The sequence below is a fragment of the Aulostomus chinensis genome, chromosome 15, assembly GCF_037954235.1.
Source record: "Aulostomus chinensis isolate RoL2024-O1b breed Wild chromosome 15, RoL_Achi_v1.0, whole genome shotgun sequence".
In the NCBI taxonomy this organism is placed as follows: domain Eukaryota; kingdom Metazoa; phylum Chordata; class Actinopteri; order Syngnathiformes; family Aulostomidae; genus Aulostomus; species Aulostomus chinensis.
In genome coordinates, this window is record NC_141334.1 from 19,435,590 (window position 1) to 19,458,922 (window position 23,333).

Genomic DNA, 23,333 nt, shown 5'->3' on the forward strand with positions numbered 1-23,333 from the left:
AAAACTGCACACCTTTGAATAGAGCATTAGATCAAACTTGTGGTTTCCAATTAATTCATGTTTTGAACATGACCGACATGGCATTTCAGATCGCTTTTGCTCACTCCACAAAATAAAAATGATTGTCAACCACCAAAGACATCTATTTTCCTCATCCTTTTAGAAAAAAACGGTGATATGAGCTAACACGTGTTTGAACATAGCAACAACAAAAAAAAACCCTAAACATTTAGTATCTGTAAGTCCACTTAAGTAGAAGTCTCTGTCTCGAAGGCTGAGAAAACTAAACATTCAATAAATAAGCCACAAAGCCATATAGATTTAAAACAATATATAATAAAGAAACATAAAAATATGTATCTCCCAACACTTTAAAAGTTGTTTAGTCAATTTTAGTTTTTGACATGCGCATGTTTCTCGGAACTCACAAAGCCTGAGGGCTTGACAGTGACTCAGCATCAGGCATTCTCCAATTTTGCATCACATGCTGATATCATGAAATATCTATGTGTATTTTAAAAGTTTTTTTTCTGGTCTTAAAGAATACACATTATTACACCAAAATCAAAAAAGTCCAAAATCTCAAAGGTTACTATTAACAATGCTACTGCCTGCCATGACTCCCTTTAATAAGGTCTATAACACTACTTCCACAAGGGAGAGACGAATTACGCAACAAGAGAACAACTCACTTCTCTTTAAAGATCTCCTTTTCGTGTTCAGTCCAAACATTCATGAACTGCCGGGCTTTGTAGACCTTCATTGGGTCATCCATCAAGCCGTTCATGTTGATAAACTTCACTCGCCTCTGCTCAGAGTCGTACATCATGGGAGGGATGACTGACAGCTGTCTCATCTGTTTCTCGTTGTTCTGTAGAACACAGACATGTGACGATCCCGCAGACAACTTCTACAATACATCTCAAAGAACTACTCTTCCTTTAGCATGGAGTTAACGTGCAAAGAAAGATAAGATTGTTGTTTAAACTTTGGTCAGAAAAATCTTTCTTACTCAATGTTATTTCTGGAAAGCTGTTTCAAGCCGTTATGACTTATTTGGATCACACCAGATTTTTCAAGATAATGAGATACCAGAGATATCTCTCCCTCGTTAAAACATGAACTGTGGCATTTTATTTGGGGTTGCTGGATCTAAGAAAGCACTCTCACCTCTAACATGAAAAGTATTTAAAAGGCACCCTTGATAATACCAACCTCCTGCTCAGACAGGCCATCAATGATTTCAGAAATCTCATGCTCGCTTCTCGCAATTGTTGCAGAGAGGCCTGTCCCTCTTTGTCCAACCCTGTAAAAACCGACATTTTGTTACAAATACCAAAGTTTGTACAACGCTTACTTGACATCGTGCATTCAGTTTGTGAGCTTGTTAAGACACTTCAAGGTGCCTTTATGTCAGAGGCAAATACATTTTCAGAGTTCTCATGATTCATTCACAGCTGTTCTTTGACTACCAAATAGTTAACATGAGTGACAGGAGTTTTAAAGCAGAATCCTTGTACTGATTCATGAACCTGACGCTGGACTCAGACCCTGTCTCTCACCCTCACTGGCAGCCTGAGTCTCCGCCCAAAATTGGGTGCTGACCACTACCCTGCTGCTCATTAAGGTGAGAACTAAAAAGGCAGTTGTAATGTCTGGAGGGGCTACAGTTACAGTCCCTGCTGCCATGCATGTCAACACTGTTTATGTATCAAAAGATTATTTCACTCCTTTATTGTTTTAAAAAATAAGGTGTTTACTTCAGTACTGAGGTGTTTCGTGCAATGTGATGGTACAATCCAGCATTAACCCAAAAGAAGGTTCTTCTCCAGCAGAAATGCCTTTTCTGCTGAAGCAACTATTTACAGACCAGCATTAAAACAGCAACATTTTCTTTATCATAAATATACACCTGTTGATCTTATTCAGTAAACTGAAAAGCAAAGGAGCTTTGTCCAAGAGCATGGGATGTGACGGCCATCAAGCCATCTAACTTCAGAGGTAGTTTTAATTTCACTCCCACAGGTACAAAAACAAGGTCCACCCCTTTCTTGTGTAAACTATGAAACCCTAAGGAGCAGAAGGAGACTGTAAGGCAACAAGGTTCAAAGCTTCAGTGTGGTTCTGCACTGACAAAGCCTAACACAGAGACTCAAGAGGTGAAAATCCGAGTCATAACCATTCTGACTAGGAACTACAGAATTTTAAAACTTAAAAATCAACTTTTCCTTATAAAATGTCCCATAATCATTTTCATAATCACAAAAATATTACTCTTACAATTTCCCCAATATTCTCCAAAGTAAACAACTCTAAATAAATCAAGTGCTCTCCTACTGGAGAAAGTTAAAAATAAAATTCTATGGAAAATCAGTTGCTGTATAACCAGCTGTCTCTGAAATAACTTTTGCCTGTCAAACAAAAGCAGTTGCATGCAGCAACCAATGAAGGAGGAGAGGCTGCAAGCTGGTTCTTGGCTACAAGCTCTGCCTACTAGCCTTAGCCACTTTCGCTTTGTTAACTTCCTCAAACTGGGCAGATTCAACAGGTTGATACAGTTTGAAGTGTCTGATTAGGGTTGTAGTTTGGAGTGTTTTTGTTGCGGCTCCTCCATGGAGTACTTCGGCCTGACATGTTTTACAAACTGCAAGCTTGACTCCAAATCTCCATCAGACATGGCTGCGCTGTGTTCAGTCTGCGACACCAATCACGACGGTCCTCCACACAGCCACAATGTTCAGCTGCCTACAGGCTTTGTGAGCTTACTCAGGTTCTGCTGATTTGGTCATTGCTTCTTGATTTATGTGTTTCTATCATGAGCACAAGAATACATGTTTATACTGTGTCTTTTTCAGTTCTTTTTTGCGATAAGAAGCCCACACATGGTTTTATTTTGAAAATTAACCAGACATACTTTGTCATCCATGTGAAGATTTCCTGTCTGGCTCTATCTGCTTTGTGCAGTTTGATGCTCTGTCAATCAAAAATAGACTCGCCGCTATTCTAGGCAAAGGGGTGCGCTGGCAAGTGCCTGACCAGGCAGTTAGTGCATCTCTACACAAAATATTGTTATTATTCAACAACACTGGGAGGAAATATCATTTGCAGTGGCTCATGAGGTGGGCAGCATTTTTTTCTTTATCTTTTTGCCAAATCAAACATTTTGTGGGAATGTTTCATCCGTCTGATGGTCATCTTGGTTCCTGGTGTAAAAATCTTTATGTAACAAATAGATGCTGAAATGTTAATGGAGAAATTAAATGGGAAATGTACATCAGAGCACAAGCAATTCTGAATATGGGCAGTCACTGTTGTGCTCTATAATAGACAGATGTATACTGTGCCACATTAACAGTAAAATGTCCCATTGCTGAGCAGCTGAGGGCTGATACCTCTGGAAGCGCTCCTGCTGCTCTCGCTGTTTGCGGATCTCAGGGAATTGCCTTTCATAATATTCCCGCGTCCTGCTCTCCTTGGCTTTACGCCTGGGGTTGTTCTCCATTCGCTCCACCTTCTTCTCCCAGGCTTCCATTAGCTGGTCGTAGCGCTGACAGATCTTCTGCTCCTGTTAGTACAATGTGGAGAAACACAAACCCCAAATGAGTCAAAAGTAGATGTCCATCACTGCATTAAAATAACTTTTTACCAATGCAATTTTGGATTAGCATGACTCTTTATGTATCACCACACTGTGAGTAGTAGGAAAATAAGCACTATTGTTTGTCAAAACGATGGAGAATTGGCAGGTACTGTAAAAGTAAAATATTGCTCCATGAATGAATCACGATCCAAATGATCCAAATCATGGAAACCATAAAATTAAAATCTAACTACTTAGCTGCCTAGCAACAATGACTGCAGTTGTATTCAATAAGCTGTAGGTATGTGTGAATGTTTTATTTAGTCATGTTTAGTGTATGTTTAAATAGAAAAGAATCAGTGTTGCAGTTTCTTTGCAAATGCACAATAAAAAAATTACAGTGAACATCTATAAACGGCAACAGAAACTTCAAGCAAGAGCCTGCAGTTCAGGACCAGTGTGTGTGTTGTTGTGTGTTTTCCATATTGTGTAATTCAGTGTCCTGAGTGACCCGGGATCAGTTTTTTCAGTTTCATCTACTCTGTCACTTTCAAACACAAAGGGAAATGACGGTATCCTTATCTTTCCGTCCACATGAATATTTAAATGTATTCAATTAAAAAAAATAAGGAGATTTGTGGTGATACAAATTTAAAACTACTTTCCAGATGCGCCAGGATTAAACAGTTGAGTGGACATAAATTAAAGATTTCTGGATTTGGAGGACAATACAGCCTGGTTTCCAGTCACTGAAGCCAGGGACAAACACTCCCCTTCCTCTTGGCATGAGGCCATGTGCACTCTGCTATTGTTCAGAATCCAAAAGGTTTGTCTGACCCTGACAGAGAGCCAGCTAAAGGTGGTACTCAAAAGTGCTTCTGCATGGGGTGATTCTGACATATTCAAATCCCTGGTCACTGATAAGAGAGGCAGACAAGACAGTCATATGGACAGCACATTTTTTTTATCTTCTTCGTGATTTAACAATATTTATCAGACTGCTGCATAAAAACATGGCTTTTGGCTCACAAAATCCCTTTAAACAAACCCCGGAAACCAAGGCATTTCCTGTACAGTAAATATATAAATATCACTTTTATTAGCCATGTTGGCACTGTGGCTGCAAGGAAAACAAGACCTGGCAGTCCAATGCTTTAGTCCAGACCAAAATAGGTTGACTATTAGATGAAGTGTCATGAAGATTTGTTTGGGCGTGCATGCTCCCCAGAGAATACTGGCTTCAGTGAAGCGCTGACATTTTTCTCTTGTACCACGATGACGTCACATTTGTGGTTTTCAGTGGAATGTCTCAGCAACTGCCGACAGATTGCCATGAATAGTAGCATACTGTGTAAACTTAAGCGATGCTTCAAATGATCAGCAATACTAATGATTTTCTCATCAGCATAAGCTGAATATTGTTTTTATTACCAACAGATACGTTCAGTATAATAAATGCTGAATATCAGTTACTAGGAGGCGCACACTGAGCATTCTCGTCTAAACACCAGTGTGCCAAATCAGTTTCACTAACCACAAACGTAGCTGTGGGCTCTTCAGTGCTGTTAATTGGGTTCACTGCAGACCTCGCTTTCACTCATGGACATACCATACAAAACATTTGTCAGATGATCAATGAACTCTCATACTAAACTTCACGTATGGAATTTCAGTCATTGAATTGCACATATGAATTCTTACATTTAGACTGTGTATTCTCTGAGGGTGTTTTCAGGTCACAATTATAGTTGATCTGAGTTTGTGAATCCCGTGGTTTGGTTTCACACAGAAACATTTTAATGAACCAAAATATATCACTGCAAACCACACAAGAATTCAATGTACTGGTCAGATATGTGTGAACCAAACTGTGGTGCTCTAGATTAGTGCATATTCTACTTTTTTTCAATTAAATAAGGTACTACACTTTACATGCTCCAATAATGCAAAGTACACCAGGGTACAGGTTGTTGAACTGGCAGGTGGGTTCGGGTGTTCTCGCACCTGCAGTGTGTGGTTCTTACTGGGGCCTGTTTTCTGTCTCGGTGCAGATTTTTTGGGGCAATAACGAACACGGCAATTGCATTCAAGTGGACACCAAAAGTGGATTTGACCTTGCTGAAGAAGGTCTCCATACCCTTTCAAACAGACAGTTCTGACCAACAAAGTTAACAGTCTACAGTTTTTCTTCTTTTGGTTTTATTGGCAGGTGGTAACCCAGTTTAGACAGATAACCACCACCTGAGATGTTTTAAATGGCCTGTTTTGGTTAGCCTGGATTTTCATTTGTGTGAAAACAGATCAAAGCCATGGTGACTGACTCATCAACAGATCTGGACCAGAGCCGGTGAATTATAGGTGTGAGACAGCCCTGAAATCAAGGTAGTCATTCCAAAAAGAACTATACCGGAGTTCTATTGTAACCTGATGCAGACTCTTCAGAAGGTCCCAGTTGAGTTTATTTGTACTAATCTGACTTCTGCTAACCAAACATGCAAGAACTCAAAACATTATAACAGGAAAATATTCAGCAGCTTTAGGTAAAACAGGAAGGTAGTGCATGTCAAAATCTACAACAGCAGACCAGGGGAAAATATTTGGTCTGATATGGATGACCACTGGATATGGTGGCACCAATACCACCCAGGGCATTGTCCCAAGAACTCACACAAATACCTGGAACTTCACCAAAACTCTCTCAGCAGCAGGGACAGTGGGACACTTACCCTTTGTTTACGAGCATGATTCCTCCTCTTGAAAAACAAAATCAGCTTCTTCCGCATGACTTGGTTGCTAAAAATGAATAACATACAGTTTATGAGCAAACTTAGCGTGTATCTATAAAAGGCATACAGATTCAATAGCGTATTAAAATTTCCTAAAAAGGAAATAATTATTTCAGCAGAGAAAGTCAAATCTGCTTTAAAAAATAATCCCTACGTAATTTATTTAAGGGAGGTATCTTAATTGGCAGCTGTTTATTTGCACAGCCACAGCAGGGCTGAAAATTGGTGCCTGCCACCAGTCCAAATGGGGGCAGTTTTGTGAGGTGGTAGGTGAATTTGCACAGCCTACCAGCCACTGAGGCAGGTAAATGAAGAAGCATATGATACACTTGTGACATTCAGTATCTCAAATAAATCTCAGCTCTGCTGGCTTCATTCACTTAATGAGGAGACATGAGGGTGCTGCTCCAAGTCATGTATCACCCTCCTCCTTAAAGAAGATCTAAAACCCCACCATTCTGAGAATTCTACAAGTTGCTGTGAATGCAGCACCAGGTAAGCCAATAACATCATACCATTATAAAAGTCATGTTTTGACCATTTGATGCAGTTGTCATGATATTAAGAGCACAATATGTAGAATTTGAACAAACATGCTAGAATAACTGTTCCCTGGGTTTACTCAAAAAACTACAGGGTGGCACTTTTGTCTCCATCTCCAGATAGCCAGATTTAAGGGTTCGAACTCTCGACGAAGGCTTGGGTCATAGACTCTGCCATTACTGTTGCAGCTGTGAAATGGCGGATAAGTTGTTTTGAGCGCCACACAGCCCTTGTAGAATGATTAGTTTCACTACCAGAATTTAATCCATTTGGCCTGAAAAAAAAATGTGCATGAAGCCCAGAAGAGTTGCATGATTTAATTATTTATTCACATTCAAGTGAGCAGAGGGCTAACTGGCAGCAGGTAGCTAAGCAGTGTGGATCCTCCTGGCAACGCGTTAAGTCCACCACTGACACAAAGTCTACATATATTGTGAATACAGAGCGATTATGAGCTTAACGAGTATCGTGTCAACACATTTTGAGAGGGCTTGAATGTAAGGGACCTGCATTTATGTGTAAGTGTCACACTGTAGTTTTGACTCCTCCTCTGTCCCATCTCCCCTCTTATTCCTCAGTTTCTGCAGTCTGCACAATGGTCACTTCTTTCAAAGAGCGCGAATGTGTCCCAAGTTCTGCCCCCCCATCCCCATGTAGCTCATGGGCCAGTTCACCATAGATCTACAGAGAGCATCTTCCCCAAACTGTTTCTGTTCAGAGCATGTGATCTTACACAGAATATGTGAGAAGGCTGATGAACATGAAGTTTCTAACATTGCAAACTTGTTATCTCAGGCTGACTGGCATCTGACCGTCACATGACAGTGAGTGCAGATGACATGCAGGAACTATTTATCAGTTCTTTCAATGCATGTTCCTACTCCTTTGAATTCGTTTCTGACAACTACTACAGGGGTCTAACGAACATACACTACTGTCCGTCTAACTGCAGGGAAACCAGCCTTACATGTGTGTGCATGAAAGAGAGAATATGAATATTTTGGTTTAGAGTCTTAAAAAAAAAATTATAAAATTAAATAGCCAATGTATGCACATTAAGTGATCGTACTTGAGTATTGCATATCATTGTCTATTTCACATGCAGTTTGTTGACCACTTCTGAAAGAGGAGTGGCTGCTGGTAAACAACAAAACTAGGTTTATAAGTTAATAAGGAAAAAAAAAAACACTGGGAACTCTTCTGTTTACATTTGATGGTGGATGTGGAGAAGAGTGAGAGTCGACCCTGAAAGTACAGCCTCATACTGAGGTGGTCTCTGTCCTGATAAAGTCAGATGGGCCACTCTCATGGTTAATACTGATTAGGGTTTTATCTTTGACAGCTCCGCTGTCAACTGCAAACAAAAAAACTCTACTTTAAACACACCTAATGCAGACATGTACATCCTTTCACTTCCCTTCGCAATCACATCACTCTCTTTGGTGTCAATGGGGCAATTCAAAGGGTGACATTAGGTAGATGAGTAGGTGAGATTAGGCAGAATTATCAACTGGGTTTATCATGTAGAGATCAGGATTACTTCCACCACTCCTTCTACCGTTTGTGTGGGAAACATAATATCTGCTGTAATGATGTTCATGATATAAATCTAGGGAGTAAATGTGTGTACTCACGTCTTGATGTTGTCATGGTACACCTTTGTGTCAGATGGCTGATTGTACAGTGGCTAAAAAGTGGAAAACACAATCAGGATGAGCTAGGAGGCTAATCATTGGCTATTATGCACATGGCAAGAAAGCACTACTTCTTCAAAACCCATGCATTGACAAAATATGCCAAAAACAAATAGAATAACATACCAGCTCAACCTTTGGACCAAGACCTTCCAGGATTTTATGGGCCTCTTCAGCTTTTTTCTAAATAAGATTTAAAAAGTTGGAGCATCACATCAATTCAATCAAGCTTACATTTTATAAGAAACAATTTCAGTGGCTACAAAAAAATAACCAAGTTATTTAAACAGACATACTTAAAGGTGACCATGCACTGTATTGAGTCTGTCGGGTTAACTATTTTTTTTTGCATGATAAATTGTCCCAGAAATGATTGCCATACACTGAATTATTATGATTTTAAACATATTTTACCAAACTGACTTGATAAAAGAATAATAATGCAATACACCCTTTCAAAGAGTGATTATTACCTCATTACCTAAGCATGTTCAGAGTCAAACATCAAAATTCAAAAGATATATCTATATCTATATATAGATATCGATATAGATATATAGATATAGATATACACACACACATATATATACACACACATACACATACACACACACACACACAAACATATAAGAGTCAAAAGCCCGAAATTATTCATACCCCTGGCAAATTTTGACTTAAAGGAGGAGTAGGCTCCCAGATTTCTATGTACTTTTTGTTATAATCCCTAAATTTGTCATGATGTCTCAATGGTAATCAATGAACTATGATGTTTAAGAGAGGGAGCATCAAAATCCCTAATACATAAGAGGAGCAGGGCCAAATTTACCTCCACCCAATCAAAAACTACTACCAGCTAGATTGGTTGGCCCGTATCGCTGACTATCAACAGCCGGAACCAGAATGCACCTGATTGGGCAGCTTAGCTGTCCATCAAACGGCTGAGACCATGAAGCTTACAGTGGGTATCAACGCCTTGTTGGATCGGTGTTGGGTGAGCAGCATCAAGGAGGACGAGCATGGAGCCAGAAGAAAACACAGCAACAAGAAAAAGTTCTTTGATAGAACAAGCAACAGGTAAGAGGGAGAAGGATAAAAGGCCCAGTGCAACGCGAGTGATTCTTGGGGATTCATTTGCTCACTGGAGGAGTCTAAAAGAATCAAAAGATTTAGCTTTTCTTTTGGACAGGTAAGAGACCCATTTGCCAACTTTGCTATCCTAATCGAGGCTATACTTGCAATAATTTATTGTCAATGTAGGTTGGGAGGAGCGAGGACGGAGGGTTGATGATCAGAGTATGATTCAAAAAACAATTTTGACAGATTTATGCCATATTGTTTGTATAATGTGTTTCTTTTGTTAAATTAAAAAAAGAAAATAAAAGAATACGTAAAAATAGAAAAAAAAGTCAAAAATGGTCAGCTTATATTCAACCAGCAATTTTTTCTTGATAGGAAATGACACAGGTGTCTCCCAGAAGATAATAAGAGGACATACAAGAGATATCATTGTGGAAAAAATATTTCTCATTTTTTAATTTACATTTGAACAAAAAGTGACATGTCTACAATTATTCATACCCTTTGCAAACTGTCACAGTCTATTGGAAAATCCAAAGTTATTGACCATTCCAAATAGTCCAAGCTGTTCTAAAGCATCCTAATTACCCAGATTCATTGGGAACAGCCGTTTTAATCAACTCAACAGGTGAAAAACAGCAGCTCTCTGCAGTTGGTTTGTGGACGGTCATGGCTGACACAAAGGAGCGCACTGAGGACCTGCGGCTGTGCATTGTAGCTGCTAACAGTTCAGGAAAGGGCTATAGTGCCATATCTAAATGTTTTCACATTCCAGGAGCTACAGCGCATAGTATTATCAAAAAAATACAACACATTCTGCACAGTGGAACATCTCAGAGGACGGGTTGGAAGCCAAAAGTGACACCTGTGCTGGCCAGGAGGATAGTGGGAATGTACACTGAAGCAAGTGAGTGATGTAATAGCCACTAAAGGCTTTTCTATTGATTATTGAGAAGGGTATGAATAATTTTGGACAAGCCACTTTGTTCAAATGTAAATAAAAGATATATTCCTCTATTGGCAGTATATCGAGGTCAGAAAAATGTTTTTACCCATTTATTGTACTCTAAGTCAATAAAGTAACTATTATGGTAGGCCTACATTACATGAATGACTTTTAGAAGATACTAAATTCTTCTGAGTTACAGATTAAAGATGTGATAAAATAGGGGGGGGGAAAGAAGCTTAAGAAAAACCATTAAACTTTATATTTTGTTTCATTGTGACAGCAAAAAATCACAAACTTCTTTTCCTTCCCTAAAGTCTTTATCTGCAGACGGAGACACACAGCCAGGGTTTCCAGACCAAATAGCGTACACAGCTTTAGAGCTTAAGGGGTTAATGGCTGACTGGGAAGGAAGGCGTTTCTAAGTGCTCTCCTGCCACAACATCATCTGACAGTCATGAACTATAGTAACCTCCAAAAACACAAATTCACTCCCCTATTGTTCAGCAGAAATACAGATAAAGAGTTTTGACTCTGCACTTGACTTTGTGAAGTCATTAAGAACACATTAAACCCAAAGTCAAACCGAAAAACATTCGGAAATTTATCTTTCAAAATATATTTTTTAGTGGGTAACATGCACACAAACACGCTCACACTTCAAAACATAAATAATGCAAAAACCACAAGACATTCCAATGTCTTTCAACAGCAGAGGCACTTATATTATTTGTAAACACTTATGATATTCCTTTTCCATTTCAACAAGGGTGTGGACACACGTGCTGAGAGAAACCACATGTTTCAAGTGGCAGGACAGCACGGTAATATTTGTTGACGACATGTAGGTGGTGTGCTCAATATGCAGCAGAGTTGGACATTTGCACCAACAGCCTGCTGAGGTCATCTCTGAGAGGGAATTAGTGTTTGTTGCTGGTGTGTCTTGGTGTATGCAGCAGACTACTAACCCTGTTCTCGTCATAGATGATCTGGACTATGCTGCGGTGCTTGTGTTCCACCGGGGGAGGGGTCACTGGCTTTTCTGGCTCCACAGGCTTAGCTGCTTCCTCCTCAAGTTGTTGCTAAGAGACAACACCAACACAAAACAGTTTGACCATAAGTAGAGCAGACAACACACAGTCATAATACAAGGGGCCTCCCCTTGCATCTTCACATGACCCAATTAAACATTTGGTATGCTATTTATCGATTTTAATCTTTGAAACACAAATCCATCAGAGCTGATGAGAACTTCTGATACCTGAAGCTTGTGCAGGCATGGTCAGATTATTCTCTACAGACTGGTTCAAGAAGAACACACAAAAACTAGAGGTTTTTGCCACTGAGGCCAAGCTTATGCTTACAGACAAGCTGAACCGGTGATTGTTTGGTTGGTCAATGTTTACAAGTTAAAGGTTATGTAAACTACCAGGTTACAAGGATTAGATAAGGAGTTCCTGAAATGCCCCAAACAAATAAATCCCTAAAAATCATGGGAAAACGGTGACTGAAAATCTGAGAAGTCTTCTGTCCCAGACAAGCTCAGCTTACATTCCTATCTAATGAGACTGAATTCCAAAAGAGATAGCAGGAGAAAAGCAGTCATTGACTAGATTAAGAACAAGCTTATCCAGACGGGATAATCGGATGGTTAAAAAAAAAAATCTACCGTATATCTCTAGAGTTTTTTTGAAAGCTGCTCATTAGTACACACAGCAGATGAGTAAGAGCTTTATTAAAATGTTAAAAATCCTTTCAAACTTTTGATACGCATAACGTTCGACGCTGAATGGAACGGCTTGTTTGTGGCGGCACCCACGATACTTCTATTCAGCTGGATTGAACTTCACTATGTAAAAAATTCAAAATACAAAAAATACTGTTCAAGCAATTTAAGTTGAAGCCATTTCAGATAGAGCACATGGCAAACCTGCTCCTCCGGCTTGTTTTTAACACTACACATGAATTAACGTCATGACGTCTACAGTTTCTGTCCACTGTGGTGGTGTTGAATTAGGCATAACTGTATCAAATTTTTAAAAACTCACATTTTCTAAATTTCCTCGGTTTCTCAGGTATCATTGCTTCATCTTATAACCGACCACATATGTTGGTGTGCCAAGTGTCTTTGACACATGTCTGCAGACAAATGTTCTGACTGGGTAACCAACCTGTTTTTTCTTCAGTTTGAAAATCTGCTGCTCAACTTTAGCAATCTCCCTGTCCACGCGGTCCATGCTCTGGATGAGCTCCTCCTTAGATAGCTTGGAGGGAGATGTGTCTTGCTCCTCCCCGATGTGTAGCGCAGGTCCTCCAGGGGACGAGCACTCCACTTTGACAGTGAACTGTGACTCCTGTAACACGAAAAGCTTGACTGAGTGCTAAAAAAAAACAACAAACCAAATGCGCCACACTAATCCCACTTTATATTCTTCAAACTTCAATGGCAGCAAGAGAGGGAGTGTCAAGAACGGAGGGTATCAATATCCAATAACCTACTCAAATACCAGTTAATATTAACACAAAAGTCAGTTTTGACTCAGTCTTGGGAGGAGAATGTGCACCTGCATCTGTACAGATAGCAAGAGTCAATATTGACTTACTTCAAATAAGCAAATATTTCAGTTGTTTATGAGTTTCTTATACAATATTCCATTCATATTCCCATTTACATGCTACAGAACAATGTCCAACTGATGCCTCTAATGCCTGAAGTTGCCCACCCACATTAACACCCAACTTCCTGTCAGTTTCCTTTCGTAATTAGAGCTGAAAACTTTCTGTCCAGCTGCTGCCGTTGCATTTTGAAGGTTTCCTTGGTAATAAGGTGAGTGAGGTCTCCTCAAAAAAGCTGGCACGTGCGATGTAAAGCAGTACGACTGCTGAAAATTGTCGCAAAATGTTGCAAAAACTCCAGTGAGACATAGTATTTTTTAAAAGGTACATGCATTTGGTGCATACATGTATACGACAAACATTGATAATTTGACTACCGTAATTCATTGCCTTTATGGTTTCATATCAAAATATTGCCATCCATTTAACACCACTGACACAAGTTCTGTAAAGCCATATTATCTCAGATTATGTTCTTGAGCCATTTGATTAGTAGGAATCTGAACAAACTAGCTACTTCCAGAAAGTTGAGGTGTCTGCTGTTAAGGGTGAGAAAGGAGAACATGCTAACATCCATAGTGTTAGCCACAACCCAGAGCTCTAATTTTTTTTTTTTTTCTTTTTTGCACAGGGGGCAGCTTGGTGACTGCAAATCTCTCTCTTTTTTTTTAAGTGTTTCAATTCCTTGTTGTGTATATTATTCTATTTTAGAGACAATAATTCCTTTCTGCAATTGTGTAGATTCATAAAGTTTTGACTTCTCACTGGAAACTGAAGCTCCAGAGACTGATCGGAGTACGGCTGCAGCTTCATCAGGTGTCACTCGCCATCAAGAGGTTTCATGGCAATGTGCACAAATTGTACCTTAAATGCCAGAAACATAACTGAGACTGTAACTTGTACGTTGGGAGAATTACCCACTTTTTTAACATCCACAGTAGCTCTGAGGTTGTCCTGAATGGTGTGGGGTAAGGGCAGGACAATTCCCCCAGCAGAGGGAGGGGTCCGAGTGATATGGGCTTCAGCAACAGTTTCCATGCGTGGGCGTTTAGCCTCCATGGCTTCATGTTCAGGCTGGGCTGTGACGGAGTGAAACTGCTGTTCGTAACCATGGCGTCTCTCTGGGGGCCTAAAGAAAACGGGTAAACAAGAACTCAATTCTACAAATATATAAAAAGCTGCATCCGGTACTCCAGATATTTGGCTCCCAAACGGTAACTTGGGGACATCTATTCATCTCAGAAAAAGAATCCCCTAATCTAGAAACCACATGGATGCTGTTATTATCTGTTTGATATTTGAAGTAAATCCCTTACCTTTCAGTTCCAGGATGGAATTCAGAGAGTAATGACGGTCTTCTCCGACCCTGTGGATCCTGCATGTGTGTCCGATAATCTGGGACGGTGAAATCCTGCAGGCAGCAAGGTTGACAATTTTAAAAAGCAATCTGAGCAAGGCTATGACAGTAAGGAAAAGGAAGAGGTCAAGGTGCATAGCAAAACACCCGTCATGATTGACTGCAAACAACAAAAATCATCCAAACCTCGTGTACACTATTTCAACAGCTAATTTATCAGTCACGATGTAGCGTAGAATGGTTCGTGGTCCATTATGGTTTGTCTTTAACCCCCCCTCCCCAGTTTACAAAGTAATATCACCCTACTTTAACAGCCCATGGACAAGGACGTCAAAGCCAGTAGCCGAGTCACCACCAGGCACACTAAAATTATATCAATGGATGTCAACAAAATGGATTAAAATCCTTTTTAAAAACACAGTATTTATTAAAAACCTATCAAGAAAAGAACACATAAATGTAATCAGTACATCATGACCTCGAAAGAAACCTGAACAAGCAAAGGCAATTACAGGAAACATTTCCAAACTCCAGTTTTGTTCCAGATCTGTGCAAACAATCCAAATGCCCAGAAAGGTGCTACTGAGGATTTTTTGTGAAAGCAAGCTTAAGTACATCAACTAAAACAGCTAAGAAGACTTCAAAACATCCAAAATATTATATTTCTGCACAGGATTTAAATGCAATATAAAACTTACAGACTGAACACCACATTTATTCGTCGAGTACTGAGGCAGTAATTATTTGTTCATCTTCACTGCATTTGCTGTTAGCTGGTGGAGTTTACAAATCTGTCAACACAACATGAATGACCAGATCAAAAAGTGCCTCATCACTTTAACCAAAGGAGTTTTGGTAAAAATAGTAACACTAATTACGCTGCCACCACAGCAAGCAAACCTGTCATAGACAAGGCAGGCATGTTTCACTCAGGCTGCAAACATAGAGAGAGTCATGCAGCCTGCAGCTGCAACTGGGTTACGGAAACTGAAAGAGGCGAGCTGAGTGGAGCCACTACCTTTGGTTCGTTCCTGCGTTCAACTGTTGATCAGTCTAAAAGCATTCTGCAAACCTTTTTAGATCGACTGTCGACAAAAGTATAAAATGAAGCCCAAAAATCTTGTTTGAGGTCATACTTCACCCAATAAGTGTATTTTGCCTTTCAAGTACTAACAATAGGTGCTTTGAGCACATGAATACATTCTTTTAATGCTGTGAATGCTATGAAACGGGTTGGAGCGAGCTGCTTCAACTGCTCCGTGACCAGGCATTTTGAAAAGGCTTAGTTTCCATAGAATACCACATATTTAATTCAAATACATTTGTTGGTCCATTGAGCTTCACACTTTATGTAACTTGATAATTACACTTCTCTGCAACAAATTTTCAAATGCACTCAAACACAATAGTGTACTATATGTGACTGAATTCAACGGTAGTTAAGTATCTCACTCCATGAGTATAGTTGCAGCCTTCTGTCTATTTCAACCAACACATTTAAATCGAACCAAGACACATCTAGGGCTACAACACTGTGTTTGTCACATTCAAGAATGTAGTCACATTTAGGCAGAGAAAAAAAGAAAGGAATCCTCTTTTTGAATGCTAGCCTGTAAACCATGCATGAAACCAGTTCCAGACAGTGTGTAAAACTAATAGGAAAAGCACAACATGCTGACCCGACCAACAAATAAACAACACGACAATAAAACTAAAACAAAACATATCACTCAAGAGTCACAACATTCAAAGCCTTCAGTTTTCTGCCCAACGGTAAATTTTAAGACACAACATGTCGGATTCCGTCTTGGACAAAAACTAGAAATAAAAAGTCTTCTTCTGGACGACAGAACACCTTTATACCCTTATCAGACAACATAAACATATATTATGCTGGAATTGCACAGTATCTGGTGTGAGATGTAAAATAAACTATACTTGAAACTGTTTCACAAAATTATACATCCCATGTCATTTTTATAAGATCATAGATTAGAAATCAAATCGAGCGCTGTAATGGATCCAAAGATGCTGCAGTACACACGCCATACAATACAGCATGGGTGTGAGAGATATTAAAAGCTGTAATTAAATCATTGTAACGCCATGTTTGTTTGTGCCTTGTACAGCGCATGGATTAGAAACACTCTATTTAAGAGATTTACTTTCTTACAGAGTCATTTGCCGCTTATTAAAAGAAAATTGAACAGCACGCACGGTGAGGAAGAGGCAGACTAACATTTGAAATTATGATTCCTTTTCTAACGAAACTGTGACTTGGGGCTTGATTCAGACTAAAAGATGAGGTGTCAAGTTCATGCTCAGGCAGCTTGGCCTTAACTCATAGAATATGGAGTTAACATACGTCAATAATCCCTGAACAACCTTACACAGTACAGCTTGTTACATCTTATCAGAGATCCATGAAAACAGAGTGACAGCAAAATGTGGCTCTGGTCAGAAGAAAGGCTTTACCTGTTGGTGGCGTGTGTTGCTGAACGTGTATTGGACAGAGTGGGAGGGGTATCGGCTCTGCTCACTGCTGAAGCTCCCCTGGCTGGTGGGGTAGCCTGAGCTACTGGACATCCTGGCTCAGTGCAAGCGGACTGCTGCTGCTACATGGACCAGAGACTTGGACTAGACCATGTTGGGAGATACAAACCACCTGCAGCAAGAAAGGAGATGTTAAAAGTACAGCAAATGTCACATGAGCGATAAATCTGTTTGCATGGGAACACAGTTCAATTACAAGAGAATGGAAAGGGTGAAATATTCATAATTAGGAAGAATTTGCTGTGATATCAAACAGACTAGGATAAGCTGTCACATGTTGTCTACTGAACATGCTCGGGGACCAAGAGTTCTGGATTCGGGGGTTTGCACTACGTACAGCAGAAATACCTACAGAAGGTGTCACAAATCTTCCACGAAAGTATATTCGTGAATACAGTTATCTTCAATGATGCAAAGACAACTCTCTTCTTTTTCTATTTTTCTCAAATATTTCTCTTATATAGTGTAAGATCCGGGTGGTGTTTCAATGTAGGTCAATACAGGCCTAAAGCACCGACCTGCACATACTGACTCTTTCTGTCACTTAAGTGTAACAGTCACACCAACCAAAATACACCATCTACACAGTAATCCACCCTTACTTTACCTCGCAGGGGGTCAGGTCATTAAAGTCACTGTTTTCAACCTGAAGTGGAGGTCTGATGGAACAAATAATGCATGAAAGAACATTTTGGGACAAACTGTGCAGCTGCAGCTCAACACAAGAAGTAATTCTGTGGGTGGAAAAGAATGGGGGCCTGTTCTTCCAACACAGATAACTGAATTAACTTGATTTGATATTAGCCTGGATTATGTTTCAGAGCAATCTGAAATACATGTGGAGCACTACAAGATGTCAGGCTCAAACTTCCAAAACTGGCAATAAGTTCAACGCTTTTATATTTTCATGAAGTAACAAGTCACCAAAACCAAGTTAGCATTTAGCAGATGAGTTGAGCTTCAAATAATTCCATGATCATTCTGACTACAAAGTGTACAAACATGCTGTACTTGCATATGAAAATTGCGCAGATCTTAAGACATACCTTTGAAAATCTCCATTATATTTTTTGGAAAGACTTTATTTATGTAGTGTAAATTAATATTACTGTAGAGTCTGTAAATGTGATCAAAATGAATAACAAAAAATACTTTTAATAACAGGGCGGCACGGTGGAACAGTGGTCAGCACTGTTGCCTCACAGCAACAAGGTCTAGGTTCGAGCCCCAGCTCAAGCACAGGATCTTTCTGTGTGGAGTCTCCATGTTCTCCCTGTTCCTGTGTGGGTTCTCTCTGGTACTCCAGCTCCCTCCCACAGTCCAAAGACATCAAGAGGGGACGAGGCTGATTGATACTCTAAATTGACAGTAGGTGTGACTGTGAGTGTGAATGGTTGTCTGTCTATGTGTGTTGGCCCTGCGATGGACTGGTGACCTGTCCAGGGTGGACCCCGCCTCTCGCCTGAAGGCTGCTGGGATAGGCTCCAGCCCCCCCGCGACCCTTACCAGGATAAGCAGTTGAAAATGGATGGATGGATGGATGGACTTTCAATAAAAAAAACAACGTGATTGTTCCCCAACAACAACAAATAAATTCTAAATATTATCATTCTGATGAAGTGTAAATTGCAAACAACTGATACCACACAACTAAATTAACAGGTAGAATATCATCAATCTCAATTCAATTCCCCATGTCGAAGGAATCTTAATCTTAACCCATTCTTTATTACAGGGTTTGGCAGGGTGTGTCATTTCATAGCTAGAATATTTCTTCAGGTAGGAAATGTTCCTCAATGTTTAATCAGTTTCCGCTGCTTCCAAGTTCAAAGTGAGACCTGATCACTGTTCAAACTCTGCACTCATGTCGTCACATTTTCAGGAAAAACGGACACATTCTATTTTCTAACACAGATATATCCAAAATAAACAAATTAATCCTCAACCTTTTCTATTTAAAGAGATTTACAAACTCTTCTGTCATGCTAACCTGTGTCAGTTAAAAAAAAGAAAAGAATAGGTCAACCAGGAAATATATTTTAGTACTTTCCACTCAATGTTTTCAAGTATTTCATGAGGCCTGGTTTAAAGGTTACAAAAACATGCTACAAATGGATTTAGGCCTTTAGTGATCTATTTTGCTGTGTTGTTCATGTCCTTTCAACATTCATACAGTGATCCATCCATCGTCCATCGTCATCTTCCGCTTATTCCTACTAGTAAGGGTCGCGGGGGGGGCTGGAGCCTATCCCAGTATCTACGGGCGAGAGGCAGGGTACACCCTGGACAGGTCGCCAGTCATACAGTGATCCATGATATGAACTTGTGACTTGATTCTGTCTGGAGCAGAAACGCCATGCTAACAAAGCCAACTTCCAGATCTTGTTTTGAAAAAAGTCCCAACACCTGCCACCATGAGCAAAAAAAGATGCTGTTACACAAAAAAGGGTTGTTGTTGTAAAAATTCTTTTTTTTAATTTTTCCAGTCTGCAGTCTGACTTGTTTTTTGCTGAAAAAGATCCATGTCCAAAACAATCACAGATCATCTTGAAATATACTGAATAGAGCATAAAACAGAACATTTACCAATTTCAAAAAATTTCCCAGCATGCAATGGCAATAAACAAACATCAGTCAACTGACATAGATTCATGACGCTTCGGATTTCATGTGATTTGGGGATACAGATCAGCATTTGTTCATCACAGATTACCTGAGATAGATGATATGAAGAAATTAAGAATGCTGACCGTTTTTAAACCACAATTTTCCTCACAACACTTCTCATTGGTTTTGAATCATCTTAACTTGTGCATCCAAAACCTGCTAAATGGGTGACACGTTTAATGAGTCTGCAGGCAGTGGGAGAACTGGACTATTTTTGGTGAATTGTGTACATTAAGATTCTTGCAACATGAGACTGTGCATTTAGACCAAAACCTGGTGCACATATCAGCACCCATACACAAAGGGTGATACAATGACTGGATTTGACGTTGGCATTTCAGCGCCCCTACTGTGAACATTAGAGACGACACCGGAGGACGCAACGTCATTGTGGCAGTAATGTTCACCTCAGAAGTCAACGTTGCACAATATGTCTCATAAATCCAAAACAGGTAAGCATTTAAATCTGTAGCTGTGTCTTTAGAACACTGATCACCATCCAGCTCTAACATCAATGGTGACACCAACATGCTTCTGACTAGGAGACAGAGAATTTCAGACAGAGACTCTAGAGCAGGATGACAAGCATGACGAAAAGCTTACTACAGACCATTTCTGATTGTTTTTGCAGAATGTCTTTGGTTCCGTAAACTGTCTCATATGCTGCTCTGGCCTCAGACAATCACACAGGTGTAGTGTTCTTGCGCTGCAATAGTCTGCAGTTGAAAAGCCTGTTGGATAACTTCCAACATCTCTGAAAGATCACCGGAGGTGGTTTATGGTGAAGAAATCAACACCCATCACTGGCAACATTCCTGCAGACAAAATGCCAGTTGTAGGCTCTCAACACTTGGGGTATCTGTGGCATGAACTGATGCTGAACAACAAAAAGAACCTCAACATCTCAGGGTGACCTTTTACTGACTCCATCACAAACATCTGATCAGGACTTTGTATCAGCATTTCAATATGCCACAAGTGTGCAAGACATGGATGATCTTGAAAAGAATAAATGTGTTCATACAGCAATATCAGCAAATTTGTTGGCAAAGTTTGCAAGTAACAAGGTCGGTGAACACATAAACAATTCTTTAGGGATATCACTTAAACAAACTTATAGTGTTAGGAGGTTTTTAATCTGTCCACAGAAAGTGATAAGTAATGCCACCAGCAGTCATTTACCTTTCTCTTAACTTGATTTCATTTGCATTCTTATCTTCAAGAGCTCCTGTATAGTTTTTCTAAACTAAGGCTGGACCATTTTGAAAAAATATTTCATTGCAATTCTTTAGGGAAATGTTAATGTTTTTGTTTTGTTTTTTAATTGCAGTTTGAAAATTGCAGTACATCATGTGGCGATTTTGAAAATTTTGCAGCCCCAATCTAAACCGCAGTTGCACTTCGGACTATTCAGCTTCCATGAATCTGCAAAATATGTAGTCCTTATGTTAAAACAGACTTCACATCGGAGAGACTTACATTTTGTCTTTTTCATCTTGAAATTATCACTTACTGGTTAAACCTAAGAGCTGCACAAAAAAAGTAAACATTTGAGGTTATACTATGATAATAAGTAGAATTTTTTCACAACTTTCTACCAAGGCAAGTTTATCAACTTACCCTCTGGGAAAGTAATCATCATAGTTTACTTACTAAATTTTTCAAGATGAATCTATTGAAATTTTTCAAATGAACTTCAGTCCGTACAACTTGAAAATGAATAACTTCATTGCACCATGATATGATAACCAAATGTGTTCCAGTAAGACTGATAGACAGTGAGATGGGAAACAAAAATTGTTCTAATGATGTTGTGATATAGGATTTAATCATTTAAAGTGAAGCCTTGTCCCTTTACAAATCATCTACAATTTGATCTCAAGCCTAGCAAACAAACAATTGCTCATTATTCTTAGATCCCAATCTAATAAATACCAAACAAAACACAAAAACTTCTGTTAAAGTTGATGTTAGAATTTCCCCCATGGTTATCACACACATGCTAAGTTCCAGAACAATTTGCATTATTCAAATACCACAACCCCACATAAGAAAATGTTTACCATTAAAATCAGATGTTGCCATCCTGGTTCCTGCTCTCTGACCTATTATCTTGTTCTCAATTTGGATTCATGTCAATTAATAACAAAGGGCAACGAGTGGCATCTCTTTTTGAATCCTTTTGCCACAGTTAAAATACGTATCTGGAAGTATTTACATTGTTGGACGCAGTAGTAGCCTCTGTGATACGTTATCAGTGTTTTCCCCTCTCTCATATACTTCTCCTACAGTTTCATATTATAAGTCCCATTGTCATTTTGTGGGCAAATGTAAGAAGCCTGAGGGTGTAAAGATAGCAATACCTTGGTCAGCTTTCATCATTTCACACTGAAGTTTGTAGTAAAGTTAATTTTAGAAAGCGTGTTCATGAGTCTCTGATGATATCAAAGACAACCCTGTATCAACGGACGTCACCGCTCCATATCCAAAATGCTGGTGATAAATAGGGTTAACCTCACATTACTCTACGTTGTTATTGTTGTCTTTTTCCACTTCACAGTCATTTAAAAGCATTAGGATTTGTTGCTTTTCTTGGGGGATGGGTCCATTACCACAACAGATAGCAATTCCGGAAATGCACTGATCAAACACACAATATTAAACGTGGGCTTAAAAGCATGTGTTACTGCAGCTCTCTAGTGTAATATCACAACATTAAAGACATTGTTGTTGTTGTCGCTAGCAAGCTAACTTAGCCCGTATTTCACCTTTGAATTCTCAACCACGTCGCCATCTTGCAAGGCAGATTTTAAGCGTACACCGGGGCGCTTAAATGCGTGCATATTGTACGTATTATTCTGCTACATGTAAGCGACTTGTACTCACCCCATATTTCGAAAATATACCGGAGGGAGAGAACCGTATCTCTGGCAGAATTAAGTGTCGATTGATGACTAGAAATCCGCGGGTAACGGGCTGTGGACGACTGGGCAGACTGAAGGCTGCGCCGCATTTGTCGGTCGAAGTCCTGACCGGATAAAGTAAATTGTCCTCACTCGATAGGAGCTACGTGGTATTTATCTCATTTAACCAATATGTATAGAAGAAAAGACTTATAATGATAGTATTTTAGGTAATAGACACAATTCAATGTAAAAGGTTAGATAAAAATTACAATTTTCAATTTACATGTTTATGTACCTGTAAGGATAATGTAGTGTGACAGCTAAATCGTCCCCTAAAACACGGTAATGTGCCTAGTATTTGTAATTTTCACTTTTGGATAACATGAATAAATCATTATAAATAATATGTGTTTACTATTCTTTTTTACGTAAAATGTTAAGAAGACTCCGCATCAGAAGAATCACTTCGTTTCGCCAGAAAGTTGATATCAACACAAATTACCTGGGAAGACACAATGACTTCTGATGACAAAAATACACTAATGTTGGCATAGGTTAGGCAGCTGTAATTTTTAGATTTAGTAATTATACTTCTTCCATGAATTTAC

At 39.4% G+C, this 23,333-nt stretch overlaps 1 protein-coding gene across 5 annotated transcripts in view; it reads right to left on the reverse strand.

Moving 5' to 3' along the window:
- ncor1 (nuclear receptor corepressor 1) overlaps positions 1 to 22,844 on the reverse strand; it is a 70,459-nt gene extending 47,615 nt beyond the window's left edge. For all 5 annotated transcript variants that reach the window (XM_086179509.1, XM_086179508.1, XM_086179507.1 and 2 more), the window contains exons 1-12: positions 22,706 to 22,844; positions 17,075 to 17,264; positions 14,559 to 14,653; positions 14,164 to 14,371; positions 12,798 to 12,980; positions 11,595 to 11,708; positions 8,730 to 8,786; positions 8,544 to 8,596; positions 6,307 to 6,373; positions 3,393 to 3,565; positions 1,216 to 1,306; positions 693 to 871 (exon numbers count right to left, since the gene is read on the reverse strand). In XM_086179509.1, the coding sequence (XP_086035635.1) occupies positions 693 to 871; positions 1,216 to 1,306; positions 3,393 to 3,565; positions 6,307 to 6,373; positions 8,544 to 8,596; positions 8,730 to 8,786; positions 11,595 to 11,708; positions 12,798 to 12,980; positions 14,164 to 14,371; positions 14,559 to 14,653; positions 17,075 to 17,185 (1,331 nt within the window). In that variant the 5' untranslated portion in view covers positions 17,186 to 17,264; positions 22,706 to 22,844. The remainder of the gene's footprint in view (positions 1 to 692; positions 872 to 1,215; positions 1,307 to 3,392; positions 3,566 to 6,306; positions 6,374 to 8,543; positions 8,597 to 8,729; positions 8,787 to 11,594; positions 11,709 to 12,797; positions 12,981 to 14,163; positions 14,372 to 14,558; positions 14,654 to 17,074; positions 17,265 to 22,705) is intronic.
- Positions 22,845 to 23,333: the final 489 nt, after the last annotated feature.